The 26,192-nt window shown below is 42.8% G+C and overlaps 1 protein-coding gene across 7 annotated transcripts in view; it reads left to right on the forward strand.

The window, feature by feature from the left end:
* The window catches only part of Prune2 (prune homolog 2 with BCH domain), a 252,898-nt gene that overhangs the window by 193,602 nt on the left and 33,104 nt on the right, over positions 1-26,192 (forward strand). For all 7 annotated transcript variants that reach the window (XM_060387190.1, XM_060387194.1, XM_060387203.1 and 4 more), the window contains exons 10-11: positions 11,069-11,148; positions 20,089-20,289. In XM_060387190.1, coding sequence (XP_060243173.1) covers positions 11,069-11,148; positions 20,089-20,289 — 281 coding nt within the window. The remainder of the gene's footprint in view (positions 1-11,068; positions 11,149-20,088; positions 20,290-26,192) is intronic.

The raw sequence follows: 26,192 nt of genomic DNA on the forward strand, positions 1-26,192 counted from the left end.
CACACACACACATACACACACACACACACACCTAAAACTGTGTGTAGTGAATCATATGTAAATAACATCACTCAAGGCATGCCCCCTTGTTAACGTGGAGTTTTAATTATACAGATCTTAAATACGATTGCATACCAATAGACTTAGGCTTTTACTGTAGTGAATGTCTCATTTAGTAACTCTCCTGTTGATCGTTTAGAATAGCTTTAAAAAAAATTTAAACAAACTAATTATTTCACTTCCAAAAAAAAAAAAAAGTTATTTTTCCTGTAGACAATTTCCTTTAGTTAACTAAATGAGCAGCTAGTGACCAAAGCCCAGGGAGAAATGGTTTAAAGTAATGTTTTCACCTTAAACAGAGAGATGACAAGAAACTCTCAACAAACAGGCCTGATAGTTCCCTGAAAGACTCTCTGAAAATGTAACCCCAACACACCAAATCAACCATTACCAGTCCATGCACACAAGACTAGAGAGGAGTAGAAAGGGAATTGGTGAGGGGTGTTTCCCTGCTGGTGAGGGCTGTTTGCTCTAGATAAGAGCTGGAATACTTCCACAGGCTAACCAGAGCTACACTTCCAGCTGAACATCTGCCTAGACAATGGAATTGTGGGTCTGCCCTCATCTTGTGTGGATGGTTAGGAAAAAAGGTTTCATCATGTCCCGTTTGTGTCATTGTGGATTTCAGGCTTCAAACAAAAATAAAAAGGTTGTTTTAAATAGCTTAATGCTAAACATCTTTTTATATATGTTCAGATATATATTCGTGACCATTCTTGCAGTGGCAGGTCAAAAACTGTCACACGAAATGTTTTGATAAATATAGCCAAAAACAACACCCCAATTTACACTCCTTATTGGTGCACAGACACATTTTGAGCAGTGCTATTTCCACCAACATTAAAGCTTCACACTTTAAAGAAATGAATCCAACTTCAAGAGAGCAAAATGTTTTTCTATCTCTTTCACTCTGGGCAGATGTTGGCAAACACAGTCCGGGCCAGGTCGGATTTGGCCAGATTAAACCTGAGCTTCACCTTGTGGGAGGGGGAATGGTTTGGTAGATTGGATTCCGAGCCTGAGCTCCACCCGTCATCCCTGGAGCACAGCATACCCATTCGCTTCCAGAGCGTTATTGACGCTTTGCGTTCAGTGGCAGAGCTGATGTATGGTGTGCAAAGCGAACACACTTAGAGTCCGGTTCTTTACAGGAAAAGCAAACAGTCAAAACACAAACAACAAGAGAGACCCTCTGTTGCACCCAGCTCTGGAGAAAGCAGACTTATGTCATCCACTAGACCCTTCGGGTCAGCATGTAAAACTGCTGGGACCGCAGTTGGGGGAAAAAAAGTGCTTGTGAATATTACTGTTGCTACTATGTCTGGTGCCAGATCATCCCACATCTTAGTGTCCCCACACCCTTGAACAACAGGGAGAGGAAGCAGAGCCGTGATGGCGTAGCGTGAAGGAGAATGCCCTGAGCTTGCTTCCTCTGATGGCAGATGGGGCTAGGAGGAGGCTGTGGACTGCCTTTAGGTGCCAGGGGGACTGAGCTGGTAACGTATGGTGCAGAGGGTGCAGGAGCCTGAGTTGAAGCCCTAGGTGGTTCTGCTCATGCCTGAGCATCCAACAGACCCTGGTGTCCTGGGTACTGACGACTCCAGTTCTGGAGGAAAACAAGCACCTACTCTTTTCCCTCTCTTCCTAAAACCTTCATTTCTTCCTTACCTAAGCCCATTCCCAGTTGCTGCTTTTATTGCTGGGAAGGATGGTAAATGCCTCCCTGGGTGAACTTTGCTTAGTACACTCTAAGTCATCACTTCTTTGTGAAATGCATCTGAAAGAGTTGCAAAATATTCCCAAGTCACGTTTTCAAGAAAAGCTGTGTTTTAAAAAATAATAATAGTTTGAGGGAGCCTGATGCAATGGTTCCAGCAGGAAGAATGGGAATTCCAGGCCAATCTAGAGGGCTGTCTGAAAAAAAATATGTTTTTGTTGGTTCTAGGCCCTGAACTCAGGCTTTATCTATGTCAGGAACATAGGTCTCATTCATATCCCTCTTATTCTTCCCAGCTGTAAGTATGTGTGTTTGCTCAATAGCTCTTCTTCATCTCCACCGTGAATGGGTCTTAGGCTCTACTCTGGCATGTCCTCCAGGATCACTGGCTTTATGTAGTACAGGAGGAGGCAGGCAGGTTTCAAATCAGAAACAAAAGGAATGTCAAAGGGCTGCATAGGGGGTCAGCACGGGGTTCTATGGGACCTGACCACTTACGAGTTGAGGATCTGAGCTGGCCAACTGAGCTGTAGTGACCTCACAGGCTAAGTAGGCAGAGGGGCCTGAGAAAGAGGCCAGGTCACAAGGGCCTCCCAAGACTGCTGTGGAGCAAGGACTCTGTCCTTGAGGCATCTGGAGTGAGAAAGGACTCCAGACTGTAGCATCACGGTTGAGACCAACAAGCACATTTGGTTAGCAATCTGGAGGAACTAGGTAGTAAGATCTGAAACAGAAGCAACGGTCAAGAGATTTCTTCAATAAACCTGACCTGTGGCTCGTTAGTGTGTTGGTTGCTGTTTGAGTGCTTTCCGTGGCTGTGAAAAATACCATGACCAAAAGCAACTTTCAGGCCACGGTCCATCAATGAGGGAGGTCAGGGCAGAAAGTCAAGGCAGAAACCATGGAGGAACAATGTTTACTGGCTTGCTTTATTGTACAGCAAGGCCCTGGCCTAAGGAATGGTACCTCCAACAGTGATCTGGATCCCCCCACATCAATCATCTGTCAAGACAATCCCTCACAGATGTGATCACGGCCAGTCTGAGCTGGGCGATCCCTCAGCAGATGACACAGCTGAAGCTGAAGCCAAAGAGGACAGTTACTTTTCTCGTTGCCGTGACCAATAGTTGACAAACAGCAATTTAAGTAAGGAGAGAAGGATATGGTTTGGCTCATGTTTTAAGGAGATAAAGTCCATCGTGGTTAGGAAGCTATGGTGGCAGGAGCAGGATGCGGCTGGTCACACTGGGGCTGTACTCATAAAGACACAGGAAAAAAAAAAAAAAGGAGTGCTGTGCCCATTTTCCCCAGTCCACATCTGGGGTGCGTATTCCTTCCTCAGTTGAACTTCCTGGAAATGCCCTTGCAGACATGCTCAGAGATTTGGGTCCCAGCAGTTTCTCTGTCCATGTCAAGGTGCCTGGATGAACCATCAAAAACAGTAGGAATGGAGAGAGGTTGGGTGGATCTGTAGGGCTGGGCAGCTGACTGGATTGGAACGTCGAGATCTAGGGAATGAGCACCAGTTCCCCATTTGGGTGGCCAAGTGTTTGTGTGGTCATGTTCACAGGAAGGAAACTATGTCAGCTAGCTGGTGCTAAGCAGTCATTTATGCCCAAAGTTAGCAGTTTAAGGCAGCACATATTTATTATCTCCCAGCTTTCGTGTGGTAGCCAGAACAATAAAGTTGTTGGGGCCATTTTGCCTCATCTGTTCTCTCTCTTGAGTGTTTGCATGTGTATAGAACATGAGAAAGAGGTATCAGTCACCAGTCCGACTGACCCCCAAATCATCGATGCTGTTTTCATCTGCATCAGCTTTTCTCCTGGACCGGTCAAAGCTGGACTTTGACAACTGAGTCCATCAGTAAGTGTTTTGATGCTCATTTTGGGTACAAAGTGACTTTTTTCACCTTCAGAATTTTGCAGTTTGACACCAAGTAAGGGGACTGCATTGTTTTCCTGTCCTGGGAGAGCATCAGGTGGGGTGGGGTGGAGGAAGGGAGGTCTTTTCGCCTGGATTCCTCTAGAGAAGGCAGTGTAGGGTGAATGTTCACTGCCTATTCTCTGTTGCTTGCTGTTCCCTTCTTTCTCTGTCCCTCCTCTCTTCATCTCTCTTGGCATCCAGGTATCTAGGACTCTACTTCCTGCCTTGCTACAGAGCTTGCATGTAGAGGTAGCTATCTCTAGCCGCTGAGCAGGGGATTGTTGCCAAGAGCTGAGGGCCTGACCTCAGCTAGCCACTGTGTGATCTTTCCTTGGTATGGGCATGGTGAAGCTGAGGGTGAAACCTGCAGCAGGTCCATTCTGCCTCCTGCTCTGAGGAATTTGATAAGAGCTCTGCGGCTCATAGAGTGATATTTACCATTGTTCAATCCCGCAGCCCCTTTATCGGACAAGAATCTCGACATGGCAACTCTCCAACCCCTGAACTAATTTATATACTTAACAAAGAACAGCAAATACCCCAGGGAAGCTTTTGTTTGTTTCCTTTTTTTTTTTTATCTCACTTCTCAAGAAAGCAATTTTATCAAACGTGTATCTTTGTTGACCTGAAGGAAATCAGGAGAATTATAGAAACTGTGATCTAAAGAAAACTTCTATTTATGTAACCTTTTCTCAAAAAAATATATCAGCATAATCAAGTAGCACTTTTCTAAAAAAACAATCCCAAACCCAGCTTGACCCGCTACATTGTTTCTTGTGAAGCTTTGTTTTTTAGTTGCCAAAGTTTTAAGAATGGTTATTCTGACAAAAGGGCACTTCCTTGTGTCTGGGTGTACATGCCTGTCAGGAAACATTACATCTAGCAATGCTGTCTGTGTGTGCCAAGGGTTGATGGTTCATTGCTCATTTCTTATTAAAAAGAACCTGGCTCCAGGCAAGGCTACTTCTACGGAGCTCTCTCCTCTCCAACTTGTGTTTGTGTGTGTGTGTGTGTGGGGGGGACTGTGAAATGTAGAAAGATTTAATTTTGCCCCTATGCTAAGTGTAAGAGGGTGCCTTTAGCCCTGACAAACATTTCAGTGCTGCCTTCCTGTGTGTAATGCTAGGACTGCCACACTACTGCAATTGACTCCTCTTTACTTAGAAACGTAAACACCAGGAGTACATGATCTACCACCCTATGAGGAGAATCCCAAATATGTCACTTGCCCTCAACTTGGTTGGTGACATTCAGATCATTAGAGGAGACACGGAGTTATCGTCAGGGGCATCAAAGCCCGAAGCAGCAGGGTTTTAGTTCTTGGAAGAGTTTCTCTCTTGGCTAATTCAATCTTACTTTCTAATGTCTGAATTCAAGGTCACATTCCGTGTGAACTCTTTTAAACTGTTATCACAGGTTGTGACAAGTGGGCTTAACTGTGTTGTCACTTAAAAGTGTCTTTCAGTCTCTAAACTGTAGTTTTGGGATTGATTTTTTTTACATGTCTGGCCAGAAGTTAAAGAATAGAACATACGATTCTGACCTTGGGTGTGTCAAATTGGCATCCTAATTGTATGTTCTTATTGAGTGCAGATGGGCCATTGCTATATTCTCCAGATGTCCTGTGTTCTTATGTATGTCTAAGATACATACATATATATATATATATATATATATACATATATATATTCAAGGTTTTCTCTATGAAATTTATTGTACATTTCGGTTTATATTACATTTGTGTTTTACATATTGTGAGGCTCCATTGTTAAACTATTAATTCTAGATAATTGTATCCTCTGAAAAATCATCTCTATTAATACCAAACAATAAAGTTTTTACCTTAACAAATTTTTTTCTGCTTAACATCTGTTTAGTTGATAGTAATAAAATGCGCACCATGCCTGGTTCTAAAACACTTTTTTTTTTCTCTATTTTGAAACAAGGTTTTCGTCTATGTAGCATTGGCTGGTCTGAAACTTGATATATAAACCAGCCTGACCTCTAGCTCATAGAGATCCTCCTGCCTCTGCCTCCTGAATGATGGGATGAAAGGTGTGTGCCATGTTGAGCTAGACACTTCTTCTTAAGCAGCATGACTACTCAGGGTTTAAGTAACATTATTTGCTAAACTCAGTCTCAGTGGATCAACATAATGGTTGAAAAATCATTCTTTAATCATTACAGTCTCTTTCATGCTCTTTTAAAGTGCTTTCTTCCTCATTTGCTAAGTCTTTCGGCAATAATCCTAATACCTCTATTAGTGTAGTTAATTTTGTTTTGGTTTTTCTTTTTTACTTTGTGTGTGTGTGTGTCTCCCATTGTCTTTTTCCTGAGATGACTTCAGTGATTCCTAGTCAATGCTCCCGGTGAGTTTATATTTACTTCTCTGGAACTCCACGTCATTCGTCTTCTTTGATCCTAGGTGAATTTTAATTCTTGCTTTGGGTCTCTCCTGTCATTTGGGTCATAGAAACACGGCCTTGCTTAGCACATGACCAGTGTCTTTAGTTCTTTGAGGTTGCTGTTTGTCTTCTACCAAAGACACCTGTACAATTGTGCTTTTCAAGGTCAGGGAATGGAGGCTTCCTCATCTGCTTTTGTTAGAGGAATTTCTTCTAGAAACTTATTGTAGCAGATCAGTTCTATAACTTTCTTCCAGCACTGGGAGGCCTAGAGTGGGCTGTGTCTAGTCTTGAAATCCTTCCCACTCTTTGACATTTTAGTAACTTATTTATGACTCCTGGAAATTTCTCTTGTTGGGGGGTTTAAGCTATAAATATATTCAGTATTGTCTAGATATTCTAATTCACATGGTAGGGCTTTTGTTTATGGTAGAGTAGACCTACCTCATCTCCAAGACATTCCATGGACAGTATACTGTATTTATTTCTGTACACTTGTATCAATGATAATGTTTATTTATCGTTTAAGTATTGTAAGAAGTTGAAAACAATAAGTAATAAAAATAAAGGAATTATAACAAGAATAGAACAGTTTTTAAAATTATGAATTGTTTATTTCTGGAATTTTCCATTTACTATTTTCTGACTAGAATTGTGTATGGTAACAGAAGCCACAGAAACTGTAGCTATGGAGCAGGTAGAGGAAGCTCGTATACAGGGCATTACACCCTGCTTGACATAGCTAAGTCTTTAGTCTCTCTTCTTAGTAAAGAGAGAAAGCCACAGAGTAAGAGACCAAAGGGTCTGTAAGTTGAAGTTAAGAACATTATTTTACTTAATTCATATAATTAATTTATTATAGGCAATTTAAGTATCTAAGTATATGACTGATATAAAGATTCATTTCAAAATAATTTCTACCTGAATGAAATATCAGTTTATAGAAAAATATTACATTAACTGAGTGAATTGAGTGAAGATGAAGCTATCGATGATGACAATAAAAACTATAAAGGTGATATTTTGAATAATTCAGTTTATGGGATACTTGAAGCCTTTGATATCCTTCTGAGATTCTGCCCTAGCGTTAAAAATGTACGTTCATGCTTTCACAGCCCAGGCAGGAGGTTATGGAGTGTAAACGAGCGGTTGTGTTGGGACTGTGGAAATGGGCTCTCCTAACTAGCACATAATGTTTGACCACAGCGTAAGCCACATATTCCGTTTGAAGGAATAAAGTTTGCTGTGTAGGCTGAACGGGCAGGTCTCGCAGCAAAACAGAAGAGAATACCATTTCTGTGCATGCACCCATCTGGCTTTAGCTCATCATTGGCACCAGCATCTAGCCTGGCAGGGCCCTCATGACTACCAAGGCAGGAAGGAGGCAACACCATATCCTCCCGTTCCTACGCCTTTTCAATCAGCCACAGCAAGCTATGCAGTCATCTAATATCCAGTGTCGGGAAAATTCACTCAAAAGATTAGGAGACAAGGACAAGTAGGGACATTATTCCATCCAGAAAAGAAACCAGGGAACAGTCCTGAGGCATCCTCTAGGTGGAGACACGGAGCCAGCTCACTCACCATACTTGAGCCGCCTACTCTTCCTCACCAGCTTCCTCCTTTTCTACAGCGAAGCCCATGCCTGGGTCTCTCCCAGACTTGCTTCCAAGCTCTTATGGCTCATATTTCCCTTATATCCTCTGAATACCCGTGTGCTCGTTGGAGTTCTTGCTTCCACACATGCCCTGAGCATGGCCTTCAGCTTTTCCCTTCCCTGGTGCCTGCCTGCACGGCTTTCCGGCACAGGTTCCACAGGGTTTTCACTGTGTGCTGAGGGGCTCAGGCTCTGCTCTGTAACACCAGAGAGCTGGGAGGCATGCTGGGACCTGCAGGCTTGTGTACCTGTGAAATTACCCTTATCTGCAGTTACCTCATGGAATTGCTGTTGACTCACAGAGCTCATAAACCCCACAGGTTAGGTTGATACTCCCTGTCACATTTAAAGGCCCCTTTGAGACCGAGGCCTGCACTTTCCTGTGAACTTGTCACGTGGGTATTTTGACGTCTGCTCCAAGTTCAGTGTGATGGTCATTAGAAACCTGGAGGCTCTTTAGTCTTTTATTTTAAGATTGGCTCTTGCACAGAAGGCTAGAGAAATCGTGTGTGTGTGTGTGTGTGTGTGTGTGTGTGTGTGTGTGTTCAGAGTGCTTCTGTCTAAGACGCAATTATTGGGTATTTACTTGCCTGGATACTGGAGACACAATAGCGAACAAGATGGATTCAACTGCTGCTCTTGTGATGTTTCACAGAGAGAAAGCTCTCAGACTGGAGAACAAAATTCACTCAGCCATGGTAGGTGTGGTGGCTTCTATCATCACTCATTGAGGAATTGGCCATATTCTTCTTTTACTGGTGAGGAAACAGAAAGAAAAGATGAAACAAGACACTTTGTAGCACATAGGAACTGATTTGATTTAGTTTGCTTTGTTTTCCCGTCTTTTGTTGTTGTCTTTTCTCCTGGAGACAGGTTCTCATGTACCCACCCTGGTCCCAGCCTCCTTATGTAGCTGAAGTTGGTACTGATCCTCTTGTCTCCACCTCCCAACCGCTGAGATAATAATCAGGAGCCACCACACCCAGCTTGATCTGAGTTTTGAGGGCAGGTTCTTTTAGCATTTTTCTATGGGCATAGAGACATTGTTAAGGAAAACCACACAGATGACTTGAAACAAGGTCAGTCTGTGTGTGTGTGTGTGTGTGTGTGTGTGTGATATGGCATACTATGCCATCTTGAGAAATCAGGAGTCTGTCTCTCTGAATCTCAGGACTTCTAAAATCAGGGCCATGGCGCAAGAGAGAGAGGGCTTGCTGGTTAAGCTGGAAGATTGGAGTTTGGATTCTAGCACCCACATAAAAAGCTGGACTATTGCCCAGATCCCTGTAACTCTCACACTTCTGGGAGGTAGAGACACTAGGGTTTTTGAGGCTTTCTGACCGCCAGACTCATTGAAAACCATGAGTTCCAGGTTCAAAGAGAAACCCTGTCTCAGAAAAATAAGGAAGAGGACAATAGAAAAGGACACTGAGTGCCCTCCTTTGGCTGCATGCTTGCATGTGTAAATAGAGATCAAACGCAGGGCCTTGCACATACTAGGCAGGCGCTGTGCTAATGAACTGCACCTCCAGCTTTGCTCACTGACCCCCAGCTCTGGCGCAGGATCCATTTTAAAGTACACACAGGGTCAAAGCCACAGATGTTATAAAGAGACACTCCCTACGTTAGTCAGCTTCCCGTTACTGACAAAGCAGTTGAATGATCAACTTAGAAAGAGGAAGGAATTGTACTCGGCTGATTGTATCAGAAGCTTCAGTCTATGATTGCTTGGCCATGCTGCTTTTGAGCCTGCGGTGAGGCAGAATTTCGTGGCAGCACTGAGTTACAGAGCGTATCTGTGGCAGCCAGGAAACAAAAAGACTTGAGGCAGTGTCCCAATGGTCCCTTCAAGAACACATTCTCAAGGATATATACCTTCCTTCCAGTAGGCCTGTCCTCCTAAAGAATCTGCACTTCCCAGAACTGCCACCAGCTGGGAACCAAAGCTTAAGCATTTGGGCCTTTGGGGGAGGTTTAAACATTTCTGGTACGATGTGTTAGAAGGGTCTGTGGAGGTAGTGGAGAAGAAAGAAGCACTTCTCTAACTGCAGAGCTACATGAAGAGCTGCACATTGTTTCAACTCCACCTTTGCATCTCCATGAGAAAGAGAAAGTGTTCTGATCCACTGTGTTCTCAGCACACATAGATCGCCAACACATATTTGTCAGGTAAACAAAGCCAGTCTGGTTATCGCCAGAGGCTTAAAATTTATTTTGCCATTATGCTTTGTCCACCGGGCTTCACCTGAGTCCTACAGAAGTTGGTAAAATTCCAGATGTTTGGTAGACCCAAACTGGCATGGAGAAAAGGCTCATTAAAGGGAGGTATAGAGGATGGAAATAAATTTAGAACCTGAATACAAAGTTAGCATATATAAACTTATATTCATGCCCACAACTGAAGATTTGCCCATAAAGGCTTAAAATTTCATGGACGCCAACAAAAAGAAAAGTATAAGATGCTCATGATGTGTGAGCATTTACTGAATGAGTACCAGAGAATAAAAATAAATGAAAAGAAATCCATGGTCTACAACCATCAGCTTCTTAGAAGAACACACAAATTTGTCAAGTTTTTCTCTACTCTCCTAGTCTCCTCAGACTTTGTCTTAATGAGGGGGTGCTATAAATGGGACTAGGCTCCGCTCTGAGCGGAGACAAGAGGTGGTTAATTAGTGGAATCCTCTTCAGTAACAAAGACAGGGAATCCTGAAATGTTCAAAGGCCGGTGGGAGAGAGGGTGAGTCCCCATCTTCTTGGTGATGTTAGGCACCTCACTTTTCATTGCTTCATCTTTCAACATCTGAGCAAGGCAGGGCGTATATCTCTAATTTAAACGCTTAAAGAGCGAGGCCAGTGGAGGACCCTGCAACTGAGGTATCAGGCCCAGGTCTATAGATGGAGAAGGGATAGCTGTTCAGACCTGTCTACGCTAGAGCACATCTGTGGCATCTCATATTAAAAATGTGCATGTTCAATGTCCCTGCAATGAATTAGCTCTTTGCCTTTTCTTTTTCTGAACTCTTGCTAGATTTGTATTTCCTTGTGGTTGCTGGGAGAAGTGACAGTTGTACACAGTCAAACTGCTATTCACCATGCCGATGAAATTGCCACGTGTGGTTCTCGTTCACGGTGACTGCGTGTGGGGCCACTTAACAATGGGCTCTGCACACACATTTGGTTTATCTCAAGTCAGTTGAAATGTTTATCCTGTTCTCTGCTTATTGATTTCAAAGAGAATAAAGTCCCGTGTGTGTGTGTGTGTGTGTGTGTGTTAATGTTCTTCCTCTTGCTTCTTTTCAGACCCCTGTCAGAGGATGTAGGAATGGACATCCGCTTTGAGGAGGGAGTGCTGAGTCCCACTGCTGCAGACATGAGGCCTGGTGAGAAAAACATCTGCTCCTTTTACTCACGGCATTCTACCGTGCAGACATTATTATTCAGTGAGAGGACCACCTCCCATGCGTTCAACTTGTGATGTCAGTGACAAAAGTAAAGAGGAAAAAAAAAAAGTGTGAGAGAAAGGTGTCAGGCTCGGTTAATTGGTTGACTTAAATATTTCAGAGTTGACTTAAATATTCATGCTCACAGTTATGAGCCTCAGCAAGTGATCTTCCAGACCTGCCCTTATCTGACAGTGTTTTCCGTTCCTATAATTGGATGGTATATATTAAAATACCAAGTTCCAGATTATGTCTGTGTTCAATAACTGATACACAGTTGTGTGGAGGATTAGTATGGGACATAGGCTATCAGGAATGTTCTGTGTCCTAACAGTAAAAAGCCAGACTAGAGCTAAAGATATAGCTATTAAAAAAAAAAAAAGATATAGCTATTTATCTGGCATATGCAGAGTCCAGTTTGAAACCCAGCATCACAAAAAACAAACAAACAACAACAACAAACCAGAAAATTACCTTACCTTACTTTATAAGGGTTTAAAGGCTCTCACTGTACATAAAGCCTTTCCCTTATACTGCACCAAGGCCAAAATCATACAAAAATCCTGATCATGGCATCGTTAGCTAAGCCTAAAGAACATAATTTTCTTTGCTTTTGTAGCATTTAAAGTATTCTTCAAAATTCTAGTCAGGAGCTTTTTCGAAGGGGTTGGTATTTAGTCTCAAGTCCAGGACCTTGTACGTGCTAGGTCAGAGCCCTATACCTTGTACCCTATACCTTGGTATAAGAGCCCTATACCAATGTACTTATTTTAAAATATTCTATAGTCCATAGTAAACACTGTATGTCTCTACTATTCTTCCCAAGAGTCACAGTATAACTTCAAGTAATAACATCATTTGGGCTGTGGTTAGTAACAGCTAACTACACATGGATATTTAAATTAATTAAAAAATAAAAATTTAAAATTTTATTCTTCAATAATGCCATTGTCATTTTAAATGCTCAAAAGCCATATGTAGATCAATTAGCACAAAAGTTCTTTTGGGTATGACTGCTCTGAGAATTTCTGTCACATAGAGACTGCTGTTTTTCAAATGCTTCAAGGGTGCCATTTTCAGGTGATAGGTGAAGACATTCTGTGGTGCGCAGAGTTGGTGTGCTCTGTGTGGAAAAGCAGTACTGTGATAACACAACAGAGGGACAGCACTGTTCTAAGGGCAAGGACAGAGCTGATGGACATACACAATGCCTTCTAAATGCTTTGTGCCAGGGACGCCCATCAGTGTGGTTTGGGAGCGAGGCTGGGGAACAGAACAAACACTCCTGTGACCAAATATATCAGCGTCCTCACACAAACGCCATCTCGGTATCCTCTGGTTGTTTCGGTGCTGACACATCTGCCTACACTTGCCACAGGCTAAGAAGGACTCATTCCCACTAGACAGCTCCTGCTTTGACGCCAACTGCAGTCTGAGACTGCACTGTGCTCTGACCAACTGGCTCCCTCATCCTCAGGCTTAATAATTCACAGCACAGAACTCATGGAGACTCATCACTATTTCCTATTGATTCGATACAGGGAGTGTTGTAAATTAGGCCACAGATGACTGTTCAGGCGGTAAGATGCCAGGATGGGTATTGATCAATTCAAACTCCGAAACTGGAAGTGTGGCCTTGAGAACTGCAGTTCTGGAGGTTCCCACAGGTTCAGATGGCTCTGGGTGAGTGCCCCAAATAGTATGGAGGGCTTACATGGGGAGGCTGGAAAACATAGAAAATACAAAATTACTGAAAAAGGAAGATAATCGGTACAGAAAATTACCCTAATACTGAGATGCCCAGTCATTAAAGAACACACAATGTGTCAGTTTTATATTCATTTAGTCCCTTATAGGTGGAGTAGCTCATTCCCAGGAAGTCATGTCCCACAGAGGAGAAAGACTGTAGGTAGAAATCCAAGGCCAGGAACAAGGTAGCTGTTGGGTATCAGCGCAGAAACAATAACAAGAAACTTTTCATCGGTGTTTTTCAGTTGAGATTGTTGTAGCCAACATGGGATTCTTATCCTGGGAAAAGAAGCAACTACACATGAGTTACATTTAGTATTAAAACCCTACTAAAAATACTGGGAATAAAACCAGATTTTTAGCCAGTTGGAACTAAATCTAGACCCAAACATCCCTTTAACAGTTATTCTGGACTAGGTTCGAGGTCACTTTAAGCATCATTTTTTTTTTTTTTTTGACTAAGTAGGTATCTTAATTGGGCTTCTGTTTTTATGATAAAACTCTGTGGCCATCTGGGAATGGTGATATGTGCCTTTAACTCCACTGCTTGGGAGGCAGTAACAGGTAGATCTCTGTGAGTTAGAGGCCATTCTGGTCTATACAGTGAGTTCCAGGCCCTCAAGGACGACACCCTGTCTCAAAACAAACAAACAAAAAAACAAAATCCCCAAACAAACAAACAAAACAGCAATACCATGACCAAAACAACCCCAAGAGGTAAGGGTTTATTCAGGCTTATAACTCTCAGGTCACTGTCCATCATTAAAGGAAGTCTATGACAGGAACTCAAGGCAGAAACTGAAACAGAAGTCATGGATGAGTACTGCTAACTGTCTTGCTTCCACAGTTTGCCCAGCTCACTTTCTTACACACCTAGGACCAATTACCGAAGGGTGACACCACCCACAATGGGCTGGGCCCTCCCACATCAATCACTAATTAAGAAAATGTCCCACAGGTTTACCTAAAAGCCAGTCTGGCAGAGATACTTTCTCAATTGATGATTCTAATCCATGTCAGGGTGACATACAAACCAGCAAGAACAGTAGGCCATAAATGATTTTTCAGGTGTATGCAGACAGCAATGTGTTTTAATTACGGTGCCTCCTTGCAAAATGGACATAATGCTAAGTGCCACATGTTTTCGTAAGTCTGTTTTCCTCACTAAGGACATTTTAGTATTTACCAACTCATTGAAGGTTTGTTGCCTTCAATGAACTCAGCTAACGCCTCTATGTGGCAATTATACTTACAAACCCTGAAAGGGGCACAATCAGTAAGTAAATGACCCCATCACTGCAATTCTGAATCAATCCATCTGTCCTTTTAAGAGTGGAAAGCTAGGATGACTCAGCCTGCAGGACTATCAAACATGTCTTCTGCATCTACAGAAGGCCCAGTGTCCCATGTGAAGGGAAATGAGGTCCAGAGATTGCTTCTGCAGACCCACTGAGCTCAGTTAAGTGGAGTCCAGTAACTGCCAGATTACTGTTCCCCATCAGCCCTGAGCTAGCAGGGGCCTTTAAGGTCATAATAGAGAAACAGGGCTTGGGGGAACAGCAATCACAGCGGTGAGTATTTTGTGATTTACTTATGTAAGGCATACATACCCTCGTAAATGAAGAATGGTTCCTTTTTGAGGCAGGTAAAGTCCTCCTAAGGTTCTTGAAATGCACGTTTCATGACGATTATGGTGTTAGATGCAAATATGATTATGGTGTTAAGCCAATGAATATTTCATTTATAGTCTATTAATAACAATTGCCCGGAGAAGAACTGAAAGGGTTTGGTTTAGGAGAAAATCCTTGTGTCCGGAGACTTACCAGCCGATCAGCCTGAATTTTAGAGGGTCATAACTTTAGTAGTCTGCTCCTTAGATATTGTTAGGAAGAATTTGGAACAGTGATTCAGCTAAGGCTTTTAATTCATGAGGACTTTTCTCAGTCTGGGAATGTTGTTTAACTGAAGTACTTAATTTGTTCTGAAGATGGACTAAAAAAGAAGAGTTCAGTCAACGCTTGGCTGTCTCTTAGGAGATTAAGGCCAGCGTTTTGGAAGAGTGTTTGCTCAGAGCTGCTGTGACAGTCATCAATGGGCATGTGAGCCACAGAGTAAGCTGTAGGAGATGTGCCAGGCGGGTACTGGGGACAGCAGAGTGGAACTTCAGGGCAAACCTCAGGGCTGATGTTTGAGCATCTGATTGGCCTTTAGCCCTTAATCCTGAGAAATCTCTGCTAAAGTCATTCCAAGGTCCAAATGCAATACATTCCTTAGTCATGTCTTCCTTAAGTAAGTAAACTGATATAGTTCCCCAAAGCTAGGCTGATGTACTTTCGTTAAAAGCTCAAACTGTCAACCAAATCCATACAAAATGTATATCCCTCAACACTGGAAATTCTTCAGCAGCAGCATGCAGTTCAACCTTTGTCTGAGACTCATACGTACAGGCTTTAACATTATCATATCACGCATGGCTTTTTAAAAGTTTATTGAATCAGATAAGACAGTTTCTAGTTGGAGGACAGAAAGTGCTGGGAATGCACCTGGGGCCTCATGCATACTAGGCAAGTACTATACCACTGAGCTACATCCTCAACTTCTCCAGTCAGATTTCTTTTGTTTGAGGGTGCTCAAACCCTAAAAAGGAAGCTCTGAGAAGAGTCAGCAGTGGGAAAGATGGGCGCTCAGGAGAGTCTTGTTTCAGTTGCTTGGTTTTTTAACTTTGTGTTGATTGAGTACACGGGGGAGTCATTCTGAAATATCCAAAGAGCTTCAAAGGGTAAATTCTAGTTTCAAACCATCATGGGAAAGTTTAATCTATCACGTTATGAATCTGCGGTACGAGGGCCCAGGACTTAGCCATAAGAGAAATGCACTTCTGGAACGGTGGTTGCTCAGTTGCCTTCTTAGGGTTGCAGTGCCCCATAAGGAACAATCCTGGTTTGCTTTCTGTTGCTGTAATAAACACAGCGGGCAAAAGCAACCTGGGGAGGAAAGGGTTTGGCTTATGCTTTCAGGTCACATACAACCCCAACGGAAGTTAGGGCAGGGGCTCAAGCCCCAATGAAGGAGAGGACAAGGAGGAACGTTGCTTATTGGCTTGCTGCCTAGGATTCTGCTCAAATAGCTTTCTTATACAGCCCAAGAATCCCTGCCTAGGAATGGTACATCCTCCCGCAGTAAGCTGATCCCTCCTACATCAATTAGAAATCAAGAAAATGCCCCACAGACACACCTACAGACTAGTTCGATTAGGGTAATCTCACAATTAAAACTCTTTAGATAACAGGCTGTGCCAAGCTGATAAGTGAAACTAAGAAAGCCTGTTCCTTGTTACTTTAAGCCACACCTTTCCTTTCCTGTTTATCCCAAGGTCTCACATTAATACCATAATATAAAATATAGTACAGCTTTAAAAGTCCACAGTCATTAACATTTTCGACACTTTAAAAATCCAATGTCTTCTTCAAAAAGTCATTTAACTGTGGGCGCCTGTAAAATTAAAACAAAACATAACAAAAACAAACAAAAAACCCAAGTTGTATCTATTCTAATTCTAAGGGGGAGGACCAGTATGTGGTGACAATCAAATGAAAGGAAAACCAAAATCCAGCAACATCAAAAGGTCAGTGTCCAACATCGGGAGCGCACTTCTGATCTTCTGGCTCCTCAGGGTTTGTACAGTCTCACCTCTCTGGCTCTGCCATCTTTAACTGACATAGTTTGTCTTGTAACCTCCTTCACTCACTCCAAGCCTAACACACAGTCCTTAGTGGACACCACACAGTCCAGATATCTGAAGCATCCTGTGTCCTTACTGCAGCTGAGGCTGCGCCTTCACTCAGCTGCGCCTTCACCAATGGCTCGCCCTGGTCTCTCTTCAGGGACTCTGACCCTGCCACACAGGGCCAAACATCAGCCACTCTCTGTGACCCCTTTCTTCCTTCAAAACCTGAACCATGTAGGAGACTCTTCCCCAATTAGGCTTCTAGCTTGAGATGCAATTCTGGTCCGCTCTGGACCTCAGATTCTGAGTGCTGATTATTTCTAGAAGAGTTTGCCTCAGTGATGGTCATCTCTTTGATGCCAGGTTCTGGAAGACTTTGGAAGCTGGAAAAAGCCATTGATTGCTGTAAGCAGAGCTTAAGGAGCAGGTTCTAGTAGGAGCCTAGAAGATAGTAGTGCTGTGACTAATGGGAAGAGTGAAGGCCTGGCTCACAAGGTTCCAAGGGGTTTCCATAAACAAAGACTTTATTGGCAACTGGGCTAGACGGCATTTGTGTGCTGTTTTGGACAAGAATCTGGAAGACTTCTGCCATGTTAGGAATTTACATGAGGATAAGTTAAGAAGTAGTGGAGTGATTTCTTTGGTTTAAGAAATATTTTAAAAGCATAACATTGAGTCTGTGGCGTTGTTACATATTGATTATTCTTATGCAGATCTACGGTGCAAAAAAGCAAGTGAGGCAGAAAGAAAGAAGCTTAATATTGCCCGTAAGACATGTGCTGACTAGTCTGTTTTTGCTAAAGAGTGTAGCATTGTTAAGGAAAGGCTTCCTGCTCCCCTGAAACAATAGAAAGGCTACCCTTAGGGCAAGCCCTTACTCCTGGTGCCAACTTCTGCATTCATTTTTGTTGCTTTGTTATTGTTCCTGCTGTGAAAAATACAAACTCAAGAAAGAGTTTCCTTTGGCTTATAACTCTGGGGGGGGGAGGGGCCTCCATGTTCATCATGGTGGGGAAGGCATGGAAGTAGGAACAGGAAGCTAAGAGATCATATCCCAGCTACACACAGGAAGAGGAAAAAGTCAGAAGCGAGGCAAAGCTATAAGCCCCCCAAATCTCACCTTCAGTGATGTACTTCTTCCAGCTGTACCTTCTAAAGATTTTGTAAACTCCCCCCAAACTGTACCATCACAAGTACTCAAACACGTGAGCCAGTGGGGGGGCCTTTCTTTTCAAACCACATCAGTCACTGAACATGAAAGTTACCCTCCTGGGGCTGGGGAGAGGGCTGGGTGGTTATAAGGACTGGCTTGTTCTTCCAGAGGAGGAGGGTTCAATTGCCAACACCCACACAGCAACTTACAACCAGGGACACGCAAACCAAGTTTTGGAACCTTAAACAAAGCGATAGGAAGCCTGGAAGTGGAAAGAATTCACGTGATCTAAGGTTATGAGGGAGCTGATAGAGAACAGACGACACCTGTAAGCACGTCATGTCCCCGGCAGCAAGAAAGACAGTGTACGCCACAGCTCATCTCCGACAGCATGTGATGCCGATCAAGCCAAAATCAGAACCTGTAAAAGCAAAGTAACCTTGGGAATGGCACGTTTGGAAAATGAGAGTTCAGAATGCACCCCCTCACTCCAAAAGAAGCTCAGATGGCACAAGGGGTTGAAAGGAAGGAGATGCAAACAGCGGGGCATTCTAAACGCTGTGTGGAGAGGAGAGTTACCATCCCGTTAGCTAACCTACCATCAGGCCATGCTTGACAAATGGCCAGATCTAAGCCAAATGACGCATTCCTCTGCCATTTCGCAGCAGTTGAGGCTACGTTTACTCAAGGATGTTAGGGGTATTTTCAGACTTGGCTCAGTTTAAAAGTCCACATTCCAGTTTATTTTCTCAAGCAGCCTGATAACAGAACGGTAACAATGCTGTCAGCTCCATTTTGCTATACTGTTTAAATGCTGCTGTTTTCATGTTTTGTTTTGTTTTGTTTCTGAAGAAATGGAGGAAAAAAGGGCCTACCTCCTTCCTAGTACGTTAATGGGCTCGATAAAATGTAATCCCTACAAGCCTGCTTAAAGTTTTGTGATTGTTTTGTTTCACTTCGTGTGGTAAATTGAGGGCCCCCTCCCTGTACACACCAGGCAGTCCATCTACCACTGAGCACAGCCCAAAGGAGCCCAGCAGAGATGCTTCAAATTCAGGCTATAAAATTGGTATACTCCAAATAGGGCTTGCAAATAAAAAGGGAAGGATGCTGGGGAAATGCCAAGAAGCTCGGGAACCAGAATGATTGGAAACAGAAATAAATGTCAAACATTTCTTTCTTAGATCCTAAAAGATAACTCGTTTTGTTTGGGTCAGATGAGCTTGTGCAAAAAGGACTTCCCCCAACAGTTTCTAGCCAATAAAAGGATCATGAGCAAAGACACACTGCACAGAGAAGGCGGGAGCTGCTTCAGGTAGCCTTAGCATACATAGGTTATCATGAATGTTATAAGCACTGATACTGGGTGAGGCAGGCTTATGTGGTGATTTCCTTGGTAAGTTCAAAGAATTTCATTAATGTACTTAGGCCTTTATTTGATAAACGAAAGAAAAGCAAGAAAGCCACTGAAGGTTATGTACAGAGCTATTAGAACCTGAAAGTACCTATTTTGTCCTTTTTGACAAATTTAATAAAGTTCTTAATCTCCATTCCACACGAATAACATCTACAAGAAGCACGAGATAATATAAATGCATAATTGTTTGTGTGTTTGTGTGTGTGTGTGTGTGTGTGTGTGTGTGTGCATGCAATCTACTCCATAAAGTTTAGATTGGTATTAGAGCATATTGACTTCTGGAACCTGAACAGAGAAACAAAACAAACAAACCAGATTTCTACCCATAAAACAGTATCTCCCAAGTCCTGTTTCATGTGCCCAGGGATGATGCTGTGAATGGAAAGCAGAAAAGGGTCCAGGAGGAGTGGGCTAGAGAGACGGTTCAGCAGCTAATGTGCTTTCCAGGGAACTGGAGCGCAAGTCCCAGCACCTAGGTTGGGTGACTTCTACCCACCTGTAACTCCAGCTCCAAGGAGGTCAGATACTGTCTTCTGGCACCTGCACACATGTGGCATACACATGCATACGCATAAACTTAAAAACAAATCTTCAGGAAAAAAAAAAGGTATCCAAATGGCTCACACTTATATGCCTAGGTTGGAGGCCAAGGTTCTACATTAAAGGCCAGCCTGGGCTACATAGTGAGAACCTGTCCTATAAAACAAGACAAGGAAAAAGAGACATAAGGGACAAATTGAAGGTAAGGTCCAAATCCTTATTAGGATTTCCCTTCCTCGGGACCCAGTTTTGTCCATGTGTGTGAACTAATGTTGCGATTATTTGCTTCTTTAGAACCTCCCAATTCTCTGGATCTCAATGGCGGTCACCCTCGGAGAATCAAGCTCACGGCCCCAAATATCAACCTTTCCCTAGACCAAAGTGAAGGATCTATTCTCTCTGACGATAACCTAGACAGTCCAGATGAGATTGACATCAATGTGGATGAACTCGACACCCCCGATGAAGCAGATTCTTTCGAGTACCCTGGGCATGGTAAGTCGTGATAATGAGGCCAACAGTACATAAATAAATGGCTCTCTAGGAGACAGTACATTTTTCATTTTCGTGCAAGTGGCTCCTTTCTGTGACACTGGAAGCTTCTGTTTGAATCTCACTCAGGGGTGTCCATGATTGCCAGTCTAGAGTGTGACGGGGCAGGCACAGTTCCCAGTACTCATCGGCAAGTACTACCTTTTTGTGAAATCCCTACCCTATGCTACGGGCTGTTGTAGGAAAACTGAGGCTGTGTGTACAAAGAAAGAGGCTTGCGTCTGGAATGCAAAATCCTGAAGAGAAGTCAGAGACTTAGGCTGTCATAGATGTTCCCCGCCTGTGTGGCCCCAGCCCCTGACACTCCAGGCCAGGGTTCTTTTATTTTCTTTATCTCCCTTGTTGGAACTGTTGTTTAATGATTTGACTGTGTATCTGATTCAGATGTTTACTGGATTTTTCCCCCCAACTGGAATGCATGCTTCCTCAGGGCAGAGACTTCGTGGTTTTTGATGCTGTGTCTTCAATACAGGAAGCAGGAAGAAGGGATGGAGTAGGTGGGTTGAGGTAACGACAATGAGAAGTTGTCAGATTCAGGATTGACAGTTGTGGTAGGAGGACTTTAATCCTTTCTCTTGCTTGGTGACGGTTGGCTTATTCAGACGTACAGACAAATACAAAGCATTTGCTTCATAAGATGCATTGCCATTTCGGTTCACTTAAAGCCAGGTAGTTTCTATGAAATTATATTTGAAAACCGAAGTGAAAGACTTTCAGCCTGACTACCATCCCTTGTTGAAAACATTTCTTCTAGTCTTCAAAAGAAACACTGCAATTAAAGGATGTTCAAGCTTTTAGACACGAGAAATCCCATCCATACAAAAATATAATTGGGAAATTCGTCAAATTAGTTGGTTAATTCAGCTCAATGTCCTTGAGCCACGGGGACAGCATCCATAACCATTGCAGATTTACAGGGTGTAAGCTTTTATTCCCTCAAATTAAAAAAAAAAATTAGAATCAGTTCCAAGGCTTATTGTTTGTGCTGCATTTTGGCCGTGCTCATGGTTTTCTGTAGGGTTCTTTGTACATGTGGTCTGTAGTGGGTAGGTTCCACGACCCCAAACAAACACCAGTATCTAAGCATGTTCAAGTCCTTTATATATAGTATACATTTGCATATAATCCATATACATCAAACCATCTCTAGATTAACCATAGCATCTAGCATGATGTAAATGAATATTTTAGGGAGTAATGAGAATGAAAACCTTCTGCACACGTTCAAGACAGATACAATTTTTTTGTCTGCAAATATTTTTGTCCTGCAGTTATTTGACTCTGCTGATGTTGGGAGCTGAGTGTAATAATCTGGATATTAGACCTGACAGTGGAAAATACACAAACAATGTAAAAGAATATCTTGAATTTATTTATTTTTCTGCCACCTCAGAGTCTTCCCAAGATACTCCATCTACCCCACCTGCTCTCACACCCTCCGTCTATTCCAGCTGCTCCCTGCTGTCCCAGCTCCTTTCTCCCTATTGTACTGACTTAAAACCAGCACTAAAGCCAGCTATGGCTGGTCCCTCCCTCCCCCTGCCATTTGCTCCACTGTCTCTGTGGCGTGCTTTGCAACACCACATCTGAGCCTTTTATTTATAAATAGTAAATCTGTCAAGCAAAGTGGTGGTGGCTGAGCGAGCTGGTAATTAAAGCTGCCACTTGCTGACATGGTTCTTTTATTTAGTTGGCATTGTCGTGCTGAAAGAGGCAATTTAATGGCCTCAGTTATTCTGGGTCTTAAACTCAGAGAGTCTGATTTTAATGTAGGTTGAACTCTAAAATTCACTTTGATTTCAAAAGAAAGGTGTGTATCTAAGCACTATTAAAAACAAATAAATAAGCAAACCAAAACATTAACTATCATAAACACAGAGTTTGTGTGAATAGTTACGTTCTGTACAGCAGACATGGATAAGCGCTGCTTAGGAAGATTGGAATGTAAATAGGCTTTAAACCTAGTATATGAAGTAAGTGCTTATAAGCTTCGTGTCTTGGGAATTTTCAGGTAAGCATGTTGAATCTGGACTATATATCCTAAAGAAAAGGGTTTGTTATCCAATCCTCCTGGGTAGAGTTTTGCTTTTGTTTTGATTTATTTTGTGTTGTTTTATTTTTATTTATTTATTTAATCACTTTACAGCCTGATCACAGCCCTCTCCCTCCTCTTCTCCTAGTCCCACCCTCATGAGACTGGGTCCTTCAGCCCCGTTCCCCTTCTCAGAGAAGGGGAGAGCCTCCCATGGGTACCAGCCCACGCTGGCACATCAAGTCGCAGCAGGATTAAGTGCATCCTCTCCAAACTAAGGCCAAACAAGGCAGCCCAGCTATGGGAAAGGCAATATATATAGTTTTATTCAGCCATAACAAAAAAAAAAATAAGATTTTAGGTAACCTGCCAGCCTGACTATCAAATACTTTCAAGTATAATTTTTCTTTCTTTCTTTTTTTTACCTCTATTTTATGTGCATTGCTCTTTTGCCTTGCAAGTATGTCTATGTGAGAGTGTCAGATATTGGAATTATAGACAGTTGTAAGCTACCATGTGGGTGCTGGGATGTGAACCCAGGTCCTCTGGAAGAGCAGTCAATGCCTTTAACTGCTGAACCATCCTTCTTGCCCTTAAGTATAGTTTCTCAAAAGTAGTCATAATCTGTTTTACTGAATGGACAGTTTTGGTATTTACTGTATTATGTAGAATATATATTTTATAAATAATTCTTGTAAGCATCGGGTCTACTCTATAAAACAGACTGTGTTTTCTCCCACTGTAGATGAGAACACAGAGACATGGGAGGTTATATAATCTGCCTGCAGATATAGAGCTGTAAGTGGCCGTGGGAGCAGTTATGGTGTTTGAATAAAAATGGTCCCCAGAGGCTCATAGGGAGTGTCACTATCAGGAGGGATGGCTTTGTTGGAGTAGGTGTGGCTTTGTTGGAGGAAGTCTGTCACTGTGGGGATGGGCTTTGAGAGCATAGAGCACAAGCCAGGTCCAGTGGCTCACTTGCTCTTCCTGTTGCCTGCCGATCTAAATGTAAAACTCTCAGCTACCTCTCCAGCACCATGTCTGCCTGCATGCTACCATGATAATGGACTAAACCTCTGAACTGTAAGCCAGGCCCTGTCAGATGTTTCCTTTATAAGACTTGCCAGGTGTTGGTGTTTCTTTAAAGCAATAGAAATCCTAACTAAGACATCATTCAATCCATGCATTGTGCTGACTTCCTGCTCATGTTGCTTCCCTGTCTCACAGACTGATGAGTAAAAAAGGAGAGGATCTTGTACTAAATTGAGCCTGCATATAGGAAACCAAGTGCGAAAGCTCACATGCCCGTGTATGCTTCTGTAGGTCACACTTGTGCTTTGAGACTCTGTCCTTCACACAGTTCTCTTGGTTATTAGCTAACAGTTGTATATCTACTGACTGAATGCCTTTTTCAGGTTATTTGCCTAACATTGCCAATTTGCTTATGGAAAAACAATTTAATCTCTCCATTAAAAGACACCAACTTGTTCCCTTCCAATCAATTTTCTTTTCCCACTGTGTCCAAACAGCTGGAAAATATAATTAAGGCTTGATTTTTGTGTGTGTGTCAATGAAATCAGAACTACACAGATGGTGAAGGGCTTGGGGGTCAGTCATTCGTGTGAAGGGTAATCTTGATCTTTGCTTTCAGTGCATCATAATGCTAACCCTAGAAACGAAATATTCAAAGGTCGAAAGGGAAATGATGACCTCATTCTGTTTTCCAACCCAACCAGGACATAATTTTCCCCACAGTTCAGAGCTCAGGTGTGATAAAGGCTATTTATCACTGATGTGGGAAGATAGTAAGGAATTTGGCCAGTGTGTGTTTTTGACAGGAACATCAGAAGCCACGTCTCTGTGCTTTTAGACTATCAGGGATCCTACGTGAGGTTTAGTGACCATCGAAGCGGCTTTTCCAGCAATGACCCCTGATGGCAGCATCCTGGCTGACAGGCGTGCCAGCATTATCTCAATCAGTCGGGGTCACACACCTTTCACACCCCGATTGGCGGTCTTCCCTATTTCCAGCACCGACAGGCAGCCAGGTTTATAAAGCCAAGTCCTTGTTTCCATGCATGCAAGTGATGACATGTTAAGTTTCTGTGTCTGAGAAGATGCTTTTTCTTTGTATTCTTGTTCACTGAGGTTTTTTAAAGATTTATTTGTATCATTAAAAAAATCATCTGTGTGTGTGTGTGTGTGTGTGTGTGTGTGTGTGTACATGTGAATACGTACACATGTGTGCGTGCGAAGGTGCCAGTGAGGTCCAAAAGAGAAAGACAGATCCCTTGGAGCTGGAGTTGGAGGTTCTTGTGAGCTAACTGATAAGGGTCCTGAACACTGAGCTTAGGTCTTTGCTGTAAGAGCAGTTCATGCTCTTAATTGCCCAACCATCTCTTTAGCTACATTGAACATTTACACCCAAATTAATGTTCTGTCTGTGTTTACCACCATGGGAATTTTAACCCTTTAAAGCTGTGTATAGGATATCTTTGCTATAACCAGAAATCATCAGGCACCATGCCTTCTGAGTTTTCCTGTTATCCATGCAGTGTCATGATGAAGAAAGCTAGCTAGCTTTCGAAGGTGTGTGCCCCATAGGAAGGCCACGCCTGATCCCACTGGAGTCAGCCTAGCACAGAACATTCCAAGTATGTGTGTGTTGCATCATCTCAGAAAACCAAGAGGAAAAGTTCAAGTTGGCTTCCTCCTGTCTGTGATGGTCTAATCGTCTTCAGCAGCTGTTGGGGAAGGGATTAGCAGTGAGGAAAGAACTTCTTAGTGAAGACCATAGTGAGGAATGACTTGGAGGATGTAAGGAGAGTTCAGTGAGTGCTGAAAATATCTGCTATAGCCGGGAAATAAAGACGGGGTTTTAAAGTTGTGTCAGAATTATTAAGATCGGAAAGGTGTTGCTAATGCAGGAGACTGAGGAGAGCATCTTTACAGGCAGCTGCCTTGTGCTGTTGATTTCTGCACACACCTGACAAGTCCTTTAAGTGCTCTGAAGATTTTTCTTCTTTCCCCTTTCCTCCCTCCTTCCATCCCTGTCCTTTTCTCCTTCTTCCTCTCCCTTCTCTCTTCTCCTGTTCTTTCTCTGCCATCCCCATGCTGAGCAATCATTCTGCCACCGAACCACATCCCCAGCCCTCTCCCTGTTTATTAAATGATTCTCTTTTTTTTTCTCCCAATTTATACCAATGAGAAGGGAAGTAGATGGAACTACAGCAATGTAATAGCTCCCAGATTCTGAAGCATTAGGAGTAATGCCTCAAAAACAATCGGGTCATGAACTTTTATACCAAGTGAATACGCATGCAGCTTTGAACAAGAAATTATAGGAGAGTGTTCACATACACATATGTGCACATGCATGAGTGCATGTGTGTGTGTGCCTCTGCGTGCTTGTGCATACACACATGTGTCTATGTTTGCATGTACATACTTTTAAGATAGAAGGGTCCTTTTGTACTATCCTCATTTGCTTTTTGTTGCTGTAACAAAGACCATGGCCTACAGGCACTGGGGAAGGAAAGGGCCTATTTCATTTTACAGGCCACAGTCCTTCATTGTAGGAAGTCAAGGCAGAGCTCAAGGAAGAAACCCAAAGGTTTGGGGAACCAAAGTGAGCTGAACCATCCCGTATCAATCATTAATCAAGAAAACAAACCCATAGAAGGAAACACCCTACAAATCTGCCAGCGAGCTATGTGATGGAGGTATTTTCTCAGCTGAGGTACTGTCTTCCCAACTTGACCCCAGTTTGTATCAGGTTGATAAAAACCAACTGGCCCTGCGCTAAGATATTGTA

This window comes from Meriones unguiculatus, chromosome 1 (genome assembly GCF_030254825.1).
Source record: "Meriones unguiculatus strain TT.TT164.6M chromosome 1, Bangor_MerUng_6.1, whole genome shotgun sequence".
Taxonomy (NCBI): domain Eukaryota; kingdom Metazoa; phylum Chordata; class Mammalia; order Rodentia; family Muridae; genus Meriones; species Meriones unguiculatus.